This window comes from Narcine bancroftii, chromosome 7 (assembly GCF_036971445.1).
Source record: "Narcine bancroftii isolate sNarBan1 chromosome 7, sNarBan1.hap1, whole genome shotgun sequence".
Lineage (NCBI taxonomy): Eukaryota > Metazoa > Chordata > Chondrichthyes > Torpediniformes > Narcinidae > Narcine > Narcine bancroftii.
Window position 1 is genome coordinate 31,589,231 of NC_091475.1, and position 12,651 is coordinate 31,601,881.

General features: G+C 38.7%; 1 protein-coding gene across 1 annotated transcript in view; it reads right to left on the minus strand.

The window, feature by feature from the left end:
* Positions 1-316: 316 nt before the first annotated feature.
* The window catches only part of cybb (cytochrome b-245, beta polypeptide (chronic granulomatous disease)), a 43,562-nt gene continuing 31,227 nt past the window's right edge, over positions 317-12,651 (minus strand). Inside the window, exons 12-13 of the mRNA XM_069889416.1 lie at positions 5,772-5,896; positions 317-1,563 (exon numbers count right to left, since the gene is read on the minus strand). Coding sequence (XP_069745517.1) covers positions 1,437-1,563; positions 5,772-5,896 — 252 coding nt within the window. The 3' untranslated portion in view covers positions 317-1,436. The remainder of the gene's footprint in view (positions 1,564-5,771; positions 5,897-12,651) is intronic.

Consider the following 12,651-nt stretch of genomic DNA (forward strand, 5'->3'; position numbering starts at 1 on the left):
GGCAAATTTCTACAGATGTGTGGTGGAAAGTGTGCTGGCCGGCTGCATACAGTATGGTCATACAATACCCCTGAGCTTACAACCCTGCATAAGGTAGTGGACGTACGCCAGGACATCACAGGAAAAACCCCTCCCCATTATCGAGAATATCTACAGAGATGTTCGGAGAGCAGCAACAATCATCCAGCACCCACTCTGTTCTCGCTGCCTCCACCAAGAAAGAGGTATAGGAGCCACAAGATTCGCACCACCAGGTTCAGGAACAGCTGCTACCCCTCCACCATCAGACTCCTCTATAAAAGACTCAATCAGGGAATTATTTAAGGACTCTAACTTGGGCATTTTATTGATTTTTTTTCTCTGAATTACACAATCAGTTTATTTACATTTCTTTATTTTTTACATGTATATATTGAGTACAGTTTTTTTTCTGCACGACCAATAAGTGGTAATTCTGCCTTGCCTGCAGGAAAAAGAATGTCAGGATTGTATGTGATGTCATGTATGTTCTCTGACAATGAATCTGAATTGCTTAAGATTCATTATGGGGCTTATTTATATTTTAATACAATCAGATGGTTTTCAAATAACCTATTTCACCTGCAACATGTTTGAAAATCTATAATGGACGATCACGTAATTGTGAATTTCACTCAATGATATACAAAGGTCATGGAAAAGACATGCAGTCACATTGACCTGTTAGAGTCTATTGCCTACTCACAAGAGCAACAAATCTTGTATTCACACCCAAACTTGGTGATACATTTCTACATTACCCTGGAAAAATAGGTCAGATTGAGGTGGAAATGAAGGGAAGTGGTTGAAAACTAACAGATACTCTGAAGAATGTGTGCAAAATGTCCAAATGCATGGGATAAAGACAGAAATTTCCAGGTTATGTTATTTGAAGATTGTTACTGTATTGGAAATGGTCTTGTTAAATGGTCATGGAAGTTGGAGTTTCGTCTTGACCTGCTTTTATCAGGGCTTGAAGAATCTGAAACTGGCATCCAGAACCGGAAAAGTGGGATTCATGTATGGGTTGGATTGATCCAAGATCCATAACTTTCCACAGACAATTAAAACCCAGATAAGCAAACAGCGCTTCAAGTGCATGAAATGTAATTACATTAAATTTCATTCTCCATATGATATTTGACAGGACCAGATGTTTAACCAGATAGTTATGAGCAAGCAAGCATCTTAATTTATATTTGTTTCATGTACATTACATAGAAATCATAAGGATTTTGGAACCATGTCACAAAGGCTTTTGGTATGGGATATAGCCCAAACTTAAAGCAAACAAGACACTGGAGGTTAGCCATTTTAAGAAATGAATGAAAAGCTTGTTAATAGCAATAAGCAGTTTTAATATCTCCCTCGAGCTAAAACCAGCTCTGGATTCAGGAGTAAAAATTTGGTGTTAGACCTTAAAAGTTTTCCTTGTTAAAAATAAAATGTACTCCTCTTGGATCACCAGATGAATGGGCAATACTCATCCTGTTTAGAGTTTTAGCCAGCGATGCAGGCCCACAAAGGAAGACTCCCACATTGGTGCTGTAAAATAAAAATAAAATTCAGTGACTTCCCAAAATAATGCTTTTTAATTAGAATTCAGAAAAATGAGAGATTAGAGGAAGGAGAATTTTTTTCCACAGGTTGGTGAGTTGAGAACTAGGGGGCATAGCCACAAGATTAAAGGTAGTAGATTTAGGATGGAGATGAGGAGAAACTGCTTTTCCCAAAGAGTGGTGAATCTTTGAAATTCTCTGCTCATGGAAGCAGCGGAGGCTGCCTCAGTAAATAAATTTAAGATTGGATAGATTTTTGCATAGTAGGGGAATTAAGTGATGTGGGGAAAAGGCAGGTACCTGGAGATGAGCTTATCATCAAATGAACCATGATCTATTGAACGGCGGAGCAAGCTTGATGGGCCAAATAGCATATTCCTGCTCCTATATCTTATGTTCTTATGTTGTTAAGAGGAATTCAGGATCCTTCTCAAAGCAGCAACAAAGTAACCAAGCATTCATGCTATTTTACAACTCCAAAAATGTAGAAAAAATGTGAACTGAAAATGCTCGAGATATACAATAGACTGGTAGAATCTGTGAGAGAGAAACAACAAACATTATCAGGACAATGACCCTTTATGAGAATTGTGGGGGAAAAAATACCCTCTGGAGATGTAGTCAGTATAAACGTGGTCAGCGTAGCAGTTAGCACAGCACCATTATAGCACCAGCGACTCTGATTGGAATCTAGCACTGTCTGTAAGGAGTTTGTATGTGGTCCCCATGACTCACTGGAGGCTCCGCTTCCTTCCCACTCTCAAAAACAAACACGGTTTGGTAGGTTAAGAGGTACAGGTTTCATGGCCCAGAAGGGCTTCTATTATGCTGTATCATTAAAATTAAGAAAGCAAATATGGGGCAGGGGAAAGGGAGTAGAGAAATGAATAGTCAGGCATATTTGTGATCTGGAGAAAGGCTCAGGAAGGATCATAGGACAATTGGAATAATAATGCAAGGTAAAAATGGGATGGTAATATACAATAAACAAAAGATGGGTTCAGAAATGGAATTATGAATAGGAAATTGTTGTCTGAAAAATTGGGGAAGGGGGCATTGAATCTCTGAAGTTTAGTATTGAAATGAGTTTAGGTGTTGCATGAATGAACTGAAAGCCATTAGAGCACACATGAACAATTTGCTTCCAGTTGGCTGTACACCACTTTCCCTCACCAGAATGGTCTGAGAGCTCTTTGCTTCCTCCTTTAACTAAAGGGGCCACCAGCTCCCAGTTACTTCCATGCTCTTTTGTCGAAATGAACAAATTTAAATTTGACAATGTACTTCCTACAAATGAAAGGCCCTGATATGGTACTACCAGAGCCTCAATTGTCTATGCCCCCTCCTTTTATTGGAACATTTTTTATTTCAGCTCTGTGTTTTTGTCAAAAACATCTCTGCCATGCTAGATGATTTTTTTTGGACAAAAAAAAATGAACATAATCTGTTTCCTTCCCCACAGCCAACTACAAGCCAAACCCTCCAACAACCCTGCCCAGATCTCATACCAGGAGTTTCAGAAAGAGCCAAAGACCTTGGGGTAAGCTGGTGTCTCACCTAGCTGGAGGTTCTTTGCCATCTAGAAATCAAATGGAACTGAAAAATCTCAGTGGAGCTGGATCACTGGAGTCTGGGGGAAGCCTAGCAAGAGTGGAAACTTCAAAGGCATCTGATTCCACAAAATCGAGAGGTGAATCATATGTCACAAAACAAAACTTTTCACCATTTCTGCAGCCAACAGTGTTTATTTGGCTAATGCAGTTAAGTCTTCAGACTCTGATCATTTTAAAGGGTCATGGAGTGGAAAGGAAGGTGGTAAGGCTCATTCTTGTTGGAGATGGCCATTCCCTTACATTATTGAGTTACACTGTTGTCTGCTATTTAACATAGAACACAGTAGAATACATCTTAGAAGAAGATCCTTTGGCCCAATTGCCTGGTGCTGTCCGTACATTAGGGTTTGTTCTACAGTCACAGTTGTTACACTCAGAGTAAAAGCCTTGTTTCCTTTTTCACCTCACATAACATACTGTATATACTCATGTAATAATCGAATTTTGTGGACCAATTTTTAGGGTAAAATTTTGGGGCAGGGGGGTCAACTATTACATGCATAATACTTTTGATTGTGGTAAGTACCTGCACCATTCGATGCATTGGGAGCTCAGATGGGTGGGTGAGTGGCTGGGACTAAGTGGTAAATCTGCATTTGGAGCGTTTGGAGCTTGGACCGGTGGGTAGGCAGCCGGGACCGGGTGGTAAGTCCCCAGTCAGGGTGTTGGGACCTCAGATGTGTGGGCGGCCGGAGCCTAGGTGACAGTCTGCAGTCAGGCCAATAGAAGCTCAGCTGGGCCGGTGGCTAGGGCCAAAATAGGAGGGTTGACTTTTGTGGTGAAACCACTATTGTATATGTAAATGATATGATCTTTTATGTTGGACCCTGCTCTCACTGGCTGGCTGTTGACTCCTCCCCTTTATCCCCCATAAAGTCATGCCACAATCCTGCCTCCAGTTCGAGTTCAGGTCAGGGAGAGCCAGCAACACAAGCGATGCTGACCATCTCTTGCTAAGAAAAGCCTTCAGTTCCAGTAATTTCAGTCTTTGTGTCATTGATCATGCATCAACTTTTATTTGTGATATATGGAAAATACCAGACTTTTGGTTCAACAATAAAAGGGTCGACTTTTACATGGTATCAACTATTACATGAGTACATAATGGTAAATATATTTTGTTTTTTATGTGGTTGGTAGAATTTTGGAAGAAACAAACTAAATGACTGCTTCACAGGGAAGGGAGCCCATAAATTTTGAGGGGAGACCCAGGGCCACAAAAAGGGGTTGAGAATGGCCGCTGTTGATGATACAGACTTGTACAACAGAGCAGGATAGAATCAATGTTTAGAAGGAGTACCATTCAAGCAGATAACTTTGTCCTGTTCTCAAGCTTCTTGAAAGTTGTTGCCAAGTTTTATAATTTGTGATCGGTAAGTATTCTTTAATATTAGTGATTGATTAGCCCTTTTGAGGATACACTACTGCTTATTGTTGGAGAGCTGGCTAAATTGGTGCTGGATGACTGATTACCAGAACAGGGGAAAATCCAAGCTGTTGATATTTGCAAACATTTTATTTGTAAGTAATAGGGGTGAACACTGATGTTGACTTCAAAATGCAGGCCAATAAATGTCACTGTTTCAACATCAGTGACATCCAGGCACACAGCACAATGCATGAAATCCAAAATAATAAGACATTCATGTCAGTTTTTTATTAATTGGAGGGAAGTAGACATCACTACCCTTTTCTATAACAAGTAAATGCTTATTTTAAGAGAATATTTAGACATATGTACTCTATGGACCACTTTAAATTGCAACTAACAGTGTTGTGTACAAAAGGAGATCATATTAGTCAGATTACAAATAGAGACCCAAATCTCATCTGAGAATTAAAGATTCAAATCCCGTTCCCAATTGTTCTTAAATTCAACGAACGAGGCTAGCCTTAAATCAAGCAAATTATTGTAAATCAAAGTTATCAAACTGCTATGAGAAAGTTGTAAATCAAAAAATGTATCAAGAGTTTTTTGCCTCGGGAATTCGGAAAGTCAGGGGTCAGAGGCTGAACAAAATGCCAAACGTATAAATGCCAAAAAAAGGAAGCAAAATTGTTTCAAATAAAAAGTCTTTAAAACATTTAATACCCAATCTATGCCAGTCAATGAAGACAGTATCTTGCAAAGAAGGTTGGAAAAGATGATGAGAGAGATATGTATATATTAGGGCTGGTAAGAGAAAAATTCTGAAATCCAAACATTCTTTTAGTTTTAAGAATATTTAAACTTAACGTGGTTTTATCTGATGCAATATGTCATTTTTTCAGATTATGTTTCCTAAGGTATAAAATGGAAGTCATGTGCATTCTCTCTCTCTCTGCTATCTTGCAACCACGACCTAGAGCAGTGAGTAATTCATAAATTGATGTCCAGCCAGTAAAAGGGAGCTCCAGGCTGCTTTAATTTGACATCTCATATTAATAAAGAATAGAAATCAGAGCAGCAGAAAAATGGATTGCATCACTAACTCATTTCAGAAATAAACTCTGCATTTCACACTGTCACAAAATTTAAAAATATGTTAAAAATGAAGTAAGTCAACACTTCAGGTACAACTGCCCTGCTCACTCGTCCTACCTTGGATGCTTCTTTGCAATGTTTTTGAATTCAGACTCCCAGTTTGGTCTCCCGAACAAGGTCTTCTGCTTGAGTCCTGTGATGACATCTGTTTGGGTTTCATGGTGCATGGCAAAATGAGTGGCCTGAAAGTAGTATAATTTGGCACTTGAATTGGTGAGTGTCACGAAATCAAACAGCAACATGATTATCCAACAAGATACACTTGGCTAACACTAATGAACATTAGTCGGTATGTTAATAATATGCAAAACCAAGGAGATGACTGTGAACTTTAGGGGGAAGTCAGGAGAACATGACCCAGTCTTCATTAAGGGCTCAGTAGTGGAGAGGGTCAAAAACTTCAAATTCCTGGGTGTGAACATCTCTGAGGATCTGTCCTGGAGGCTCCATGTTGATGCAATCACAAAGAAGGCTCACCAGTGGCTATACTTTGTGAGGTGTTTGAGGAGATTCGGTAGGACACTAAAGACTCCCAAATTTCTACAGGTGTACCATGGAGAGCATTCTGGCTGGTTACATCACTCTCTAGTATGGAGGCGCCAAACCTCAGGACAAGAAAAAACTCCAAAATGTTGTTAACTAGGCTTGCAACATCATAGGGCCAGCGCTACCATTGAGCGAACTAGGTAGCTGCCTAGGAGCAGTATTGAAAAGAGCAAATTGTGCCCACAGTTCAGGTGGGCTGATGGGAAGGTTTGGAGTCAGCGTCGGGAGCTCCGACGTGCGATAGGCTGATGGGACAGGGGAGGGTTTGGAGTTGGAACCCGGGTGTTGGAAGCTCTGGTGTAGGCTGAGGGGAGGGTTTGGAGCCAGCTTCAGGCACTCCGATGTGCACCTATAGGCTGACTGCCAAGCAGAGGGTTTGGAGTCAGCGTCGGGAGCTCCAGTGTGCACCTGTAGGCCAATTGTTGGGGGGAGTTTTATGTAAGCCTAAATGTGTATTTGGCTTTTTGAATAAGTGAGATAGTTACATTTATTGTTCCAATAATTATAACATCTGTTTGAGCAATTTATTAACATTTCTTCAAGAAAAGTCGGTCGGTCCATGACAAGCCTCTTTTTAGAGGATCATAATTCATGAGAAGAGGAGCTAAGCAGATTTGAGACCAAGAAGGTCCAGGGTAACTCATTAAAGATAGCTCAGGTCAGGTACTAGCTGGTTTCTAATAGCAGAATAACCATCAATATTCGTAGATGAAAAATAAAAATATATAAATTCTTAAAAGAAATCAACTCATCAATTACTCCATGCTATTTTTTGTCATTAAATTAATAATTTTGTTTATCGTAGTTGTCAAAGTTTCATAAAACATGAGAACTTCAAAAGGCAGACTAACAGAAAATCATGCTTGAATGTCCGTGTGTAAAGCCATACTGAAATTTTGTAGTTACATTTTCTCTGTCAATGTATTGCAAGTTCTTACAGTTATTGTTGTGTTATATGGAGATACCATCTTTCCGGGCAGTTCTAAAAGAGACATGTAATCAACTTGATTATTGTTATAGTTGATGGTGCCTCACAGAGGTGCAATTAATAGAGCTACTACCTCACAACTCCAGCCATTTGGCTTCTGCCCTGAACTCTGGCCCTGTCTGTGCGCAGTTTGCACATTCTCCCCGTGACCATGTGAGCTTCCTCTGGATGCTCTAATTTTCTCTCAAATGTCAAAGATGTGGCCAGGTCGATTATTGGCCTTTGCTGTGGTGTGTAAGTGGTTGTAGAAGCTGGGACGAAATGATAGAAATGTGGGAAAATTTAAAAAAAAGGGAACAGCATGGATTTGTAAAAATGGTTAGGGGAAAGTCAGAGCAAACTTGATGGGCCAAAGGGACATTTTCATACTGCATCATTCTTGTGGGAAAAAATGGACACTGGAAGATATATAAACTTAAAGGTATGTGAAGTAAAAGGTTTTAATGTTGTATTGCCCTTGGCAGAGGTTTGCATTCTACCGAGTGCCTTTTTATTCAAAATGATTTGTGCGCCAAAATAGTCTCTTTTGTATTTGAGAAAGATCATCAAAGATTGATGTATTACTTATTCTTGAAATTTAAAATAAATTTAGCAGTTTCAAGTTTAGTGCTTTTCATTTTTTCTACAAAACATCTGTTTTTGAAAATCGAAGTTGGCAAGTTTTTTTGGGCGTGCAGGTAGTTGGCCTTGCCTAGGGTGCAAAGTAGTCTGGCACCAGACACCACTCTATCGAGGACATCTACATGAGGCGGGGTCTTAAAAAAGCAGCCTCTATCCTCAAAGACCCCCACCACCCAGCCCATGCCCTCTTCATTCTGCTACCATCATAAAGGATGTACAGGAGCCTAAAGACGAGCACTCGGCGACACAAGAACAGCTTCTCCTCGGCTGCCATCAGATTCCTGAATGATTAATGAATCAAAGACACTGCCTTACTTTTTGTGCACTATTATTCTGTTAATATATTACTGTTATAAGATGGTTCATAATATGAATGTTTGCACTAAGATGCAACCGCAAAACACCAAATTTCATGACTCATCAATGACAATAAATTCTGATTCTGAGATGATCATCCTATCAAAGATACAATTCAGTAAGGCATGCAAAATAGCAAATTCTCCTTTATTTAGTTAAAATAGCCCAGATTTGAGTTAATTATGTGCTCACATTAACAACAATAGTCCCTGTTTGAATCTCTAATGAAATATAACTTTGACAATCAACCAAAATTAAAATGAATTGGCATCATACCTGAAGTATCAACCTATTATTTTCTCTTTCAGATGTGGATGTGCCTGGAGTGTATTTAATACTTCTAAAATTGCAACATCAGCTTCAGATATGTCATGTTTTACTTATTGATGGATATCGAGTTTTATGAAGGCTGAAACATTGTGCCAGGCTTTTCATTTTATAATTGTTATGGGTCCAGAGGACCCCAAAACACAGCAGCAATAGAAATTCACTAAGACAAATAGTTACTGAAACAAAAGTAGTTTTTAATTTTCTTTAAACATAAAAATAGAATCAAATTTTAATTTATTACTATTAACTTAACTTAACTCCCTTTTAACTCTAAATGCACGTGTATGTAATGTGCATAAGTTCATAAAAGATTTTTGATTCACAGTCCAATCTCACTTTTCACTCCTCCAAGTTCACTGATATCAGGCAATTCTTATACTGTGCAGAGAATTTAAAATTTATGAATTTTTACCAAGCTCTGGTGCTTAAAAGTAATTGGTTACCACTCAGGAAGGTTCTTGTTGGGTTCAGAGAGAGATTTCTTGCTCGTTGGACACCCACAAACTGATTCCCTCTGATCAGCCATTTCAGTGTGTCGGTGAAGAAATTTGCCCCATCAGAGTTTTCCAAATGATAACCTCTTCTTCTGCAGGTCACCACAAAAGTTCATTTTGTTTCCCTTACTTCAGGTGAAACACTCTAGCCAGCCAGTTCCTCTTGTATGCACCACAAAGGTTTTCAAAAAGCTGAACTCAGAGCTCACAACCTGTCTTCAAAATGGGGTTTCAATAAGCTGCCAACTTGCTATAACTGCAGAAACTAGTTTTCTTTCTCTCTCTCTCTCTTAGAGAAAGCATGTTTGGTCTCCATTTTCTCTCTCTCTCTGCTTGCAAAACCACATGGCCTTCTTAGAATAGCAAATTGCAACCAGACAGATTGTGGCACCAGACTCCATCTTCTGTTGCTTTCAAAACAATAATCCATTACTCCACAGCATCAGTCCAATTAATACCTACTTGTGAAGTCTCTCAAGTTTGAGTTCTTCTGTTTGCACCTCCTCATGAAAACCTCTAGCAAAGCAGTTTTTATTGTCTCTACAAAGCCCCTAGGCCCAGAGTATCTGGTTTGAGCAAAGCTCTTGCATTTTAAATGAGATCTGTTTTGTGAAGTATTTGCATTTGTGACCTACACTAAACCCCCACAATCTATCTCCTTCAAAAATCTATCTATATACAATATAAAATATGATATAATCTGTCGCATAATACGCTGGGTAAAATCTGAAAGGTGCTCTTAAACCAATACAATCTGAGAGATGTTCAAAGACACATCATGATATCAAAGAAAAGTTAAGATAAAGATAAATTAATATGGTAACTTTTGTTCTCATATGTGTGAATGGGTGCCACATTTTCAGTGAGAGGGTGGGAGGAAGGGAAAAGGATGGCAGCCAATATTGCAGTCAACATCATGTGTATGAAAAACCTAAAGTGCAACGGATCTGCCCATTAAAAGCAGGATAACATAGTAAGTACAAGATCTCAAAGCTGGATTAGTGAGATGCTAGTTTAGTGAGATACAGGAAGGTGATACAAGTGAAGACATGATTGGAAGAGGAACTGCTTCACATTCCCATGTATATCAGGACCAGGAGATAACATCCATACCAGGTTGCTTGCAGCTGATCAGGTCTGAGTTCAATGTCATTGCAGAAGGTAAATTGTGCTTTGAGGGAGAGTTTAATTTGTTGGTGACAGGAATCAATACTCGACATTGCAGAAGGGAAGCACGGATCACAGAAAACTAGCATGGACGATCAGCAGCAACATTTCAACTTGTGTGGGAATTGAAGGAAGTTAAAGCAAAAGAAACCAGAATGGGAGTCAATGCTGAAATTTAGCATAAATTATTATGATGTCAATAGCAGAAACTGGTTTATGCAAAGATTGTTAATTAAACGCAGCCAGCTACAATATGTTACAAGGAAGGAGAAATGATCAAATAGGAGCAATGGTATTGTTCAAGAATAAACTTCTTCAGAGGGATGGCGAACCAAAGGGTTCAAACACTTTGTTCGATATAAGAAACTGAAAATTAGCTGGTTTAGTTGTGTCTTTTGCTCAGATGCAAACTATGACAGACATTCAGGCTGTGTACAATGTGCACAACAGAGCAATTGGAGGAGACAGTAATATGGACAAACAGCAAATAAGAGAAGAGGTTAGTAAGTAACATAACAGGGAAGGCAAAGGGTCTGATTTGAAGAAGAAAGTCTTGCAATTAGAGAGGTGCAAAACAACCGCTTTGTACCTAATTATTTCTTATTTTGGGAGCATAGATCAATGTGATGAAACCTGCTCAGATCTTAAAGTCAAATCATATCCAGTGACAAATGGTGTCTATTTAATTAGATTGTATTCTCCAATAAAGTAACAGATACTACATTCCATACTGACATCTTCTGAAGATGTCAAGACAATATAGTCAATATATCATTTTCTGATTATAAATAACAGAATTAATTGGAAAATAATAAAACATGGATATAAAAGGGACAATAATTTTCTAAGGGAGGACAAAATTATAAAATTAATCAGACTTTAATCAACAATGGTCATGAAGTTCTCGGTATCAGAATTAGGAGCTTTATTTTTCTTGTTATTGATGTATGTTATATATGTACAGATAATATAAAGCTTAACAAAGTGGCAAATTATGAAGTGAATAGGAACAGATTAATAGAAGTATTCACACAGGAGGAATGGTTACTATCTGACTGATGCAATTTAATTCTTAGATCTGAAGTGATGTGCTTTTGGAAAAAACAACATGGCTCTATTTTTGAAGGATACAAGTATAAAGACATTCACAAACCTTTCAAATGAGGTGGGATAAGTTGACAATGTGCTTTAGTAGGAATGTGGGAAACTGGCCTATTGAATATAAAGTTATTAAATCCTCAACTGGATTTCAGATGAAATATTGCATTCCATTTTGGACTACACATTTTAGGAAGGCTGCCTCGGTCTTGGAGAGATTACTTAGGAATTTAGCAAGAAGCATGTCTTTTGATATGAAGGGAGATGAGAAAATGTGGGATTATTCCCAGTGAATCACGATGGAAACATTATCGAAAATGCTGAGAATATGTTTGACTGGGTGAGGAAGAGGAAGTCCTAGCAAGTGGTTTATAATCAGGTCTCAGATCTAAAATGACTGGCAAAGGAGGTAGAGTAAAAATGAGATTTTTCCCTCCAGGACAAATTGTTGTTAAGGCACAAATATGCTGCCCCTATAAAAGGGCAACGGAAGGAGAATTTTCAAAAGGCAACAGGATGAGGTGGAACACTGTAATACAGGCAATGTACTGTTTGTCCCACTTCTGATACTGTAACTCCTCCCCCTTCAGGATTCCTAATAAAGGCAGTACGTCCAATCCTCTCCCTCAGTATGGCCTTGGAATTGGGCCAACAGCATGTAAGATATGCCTTTAAGTTTATAGCAATTAAAGCCTATTAATCTCAATTTCTGGTCTGTCAGGTCTAATTGATAGCACTGCATAGGAAATGAACTTTACAAGGTCTAATTTTCAGATTCTGGGGAAAAGGGTATGGTCCAGTGAAGTAAATTGGCCAGCTCTTTCAAAGAACTGGCACAGACATGATGAACTGAATGGTCTTCTTCTATAGAGCCATTATGGCACAGAAAAGGATCTTCTCCCTGTTGACTAATCTAGTAAATCCACTTTCATGCACTGCCTCCACAGTCCTGCATGTTTACTTCCCTGGAAGGCATCAACAATTTCCAACTGAAAATACTGTGATTCTTTACAGTGCATTCTGTACACGTGATGCATTTCCCATATTGCAAATGTTTCTCAAGTCTACATTTGTTTATTTTTAACTGTGGTTTAACATTTACCAGATTTTGATAGTTGGATTGAATGACATGAAACTTTCAATTCTGCAACATTTGCAGGAAGTTTGAAATTGCTGAAGTCATTCTGGTCTGCAGAACTGAATTTTAATATTTTAAAAGTTAATTTAAAAAAATTTAGACATGCAGCACAGAAACAGGCCATTTCGGTCCACGAATCTGTGCTGCCCAATTTACACCCAATTGATCTACACCCCCGGCATGTTTCAAATGGTGGGA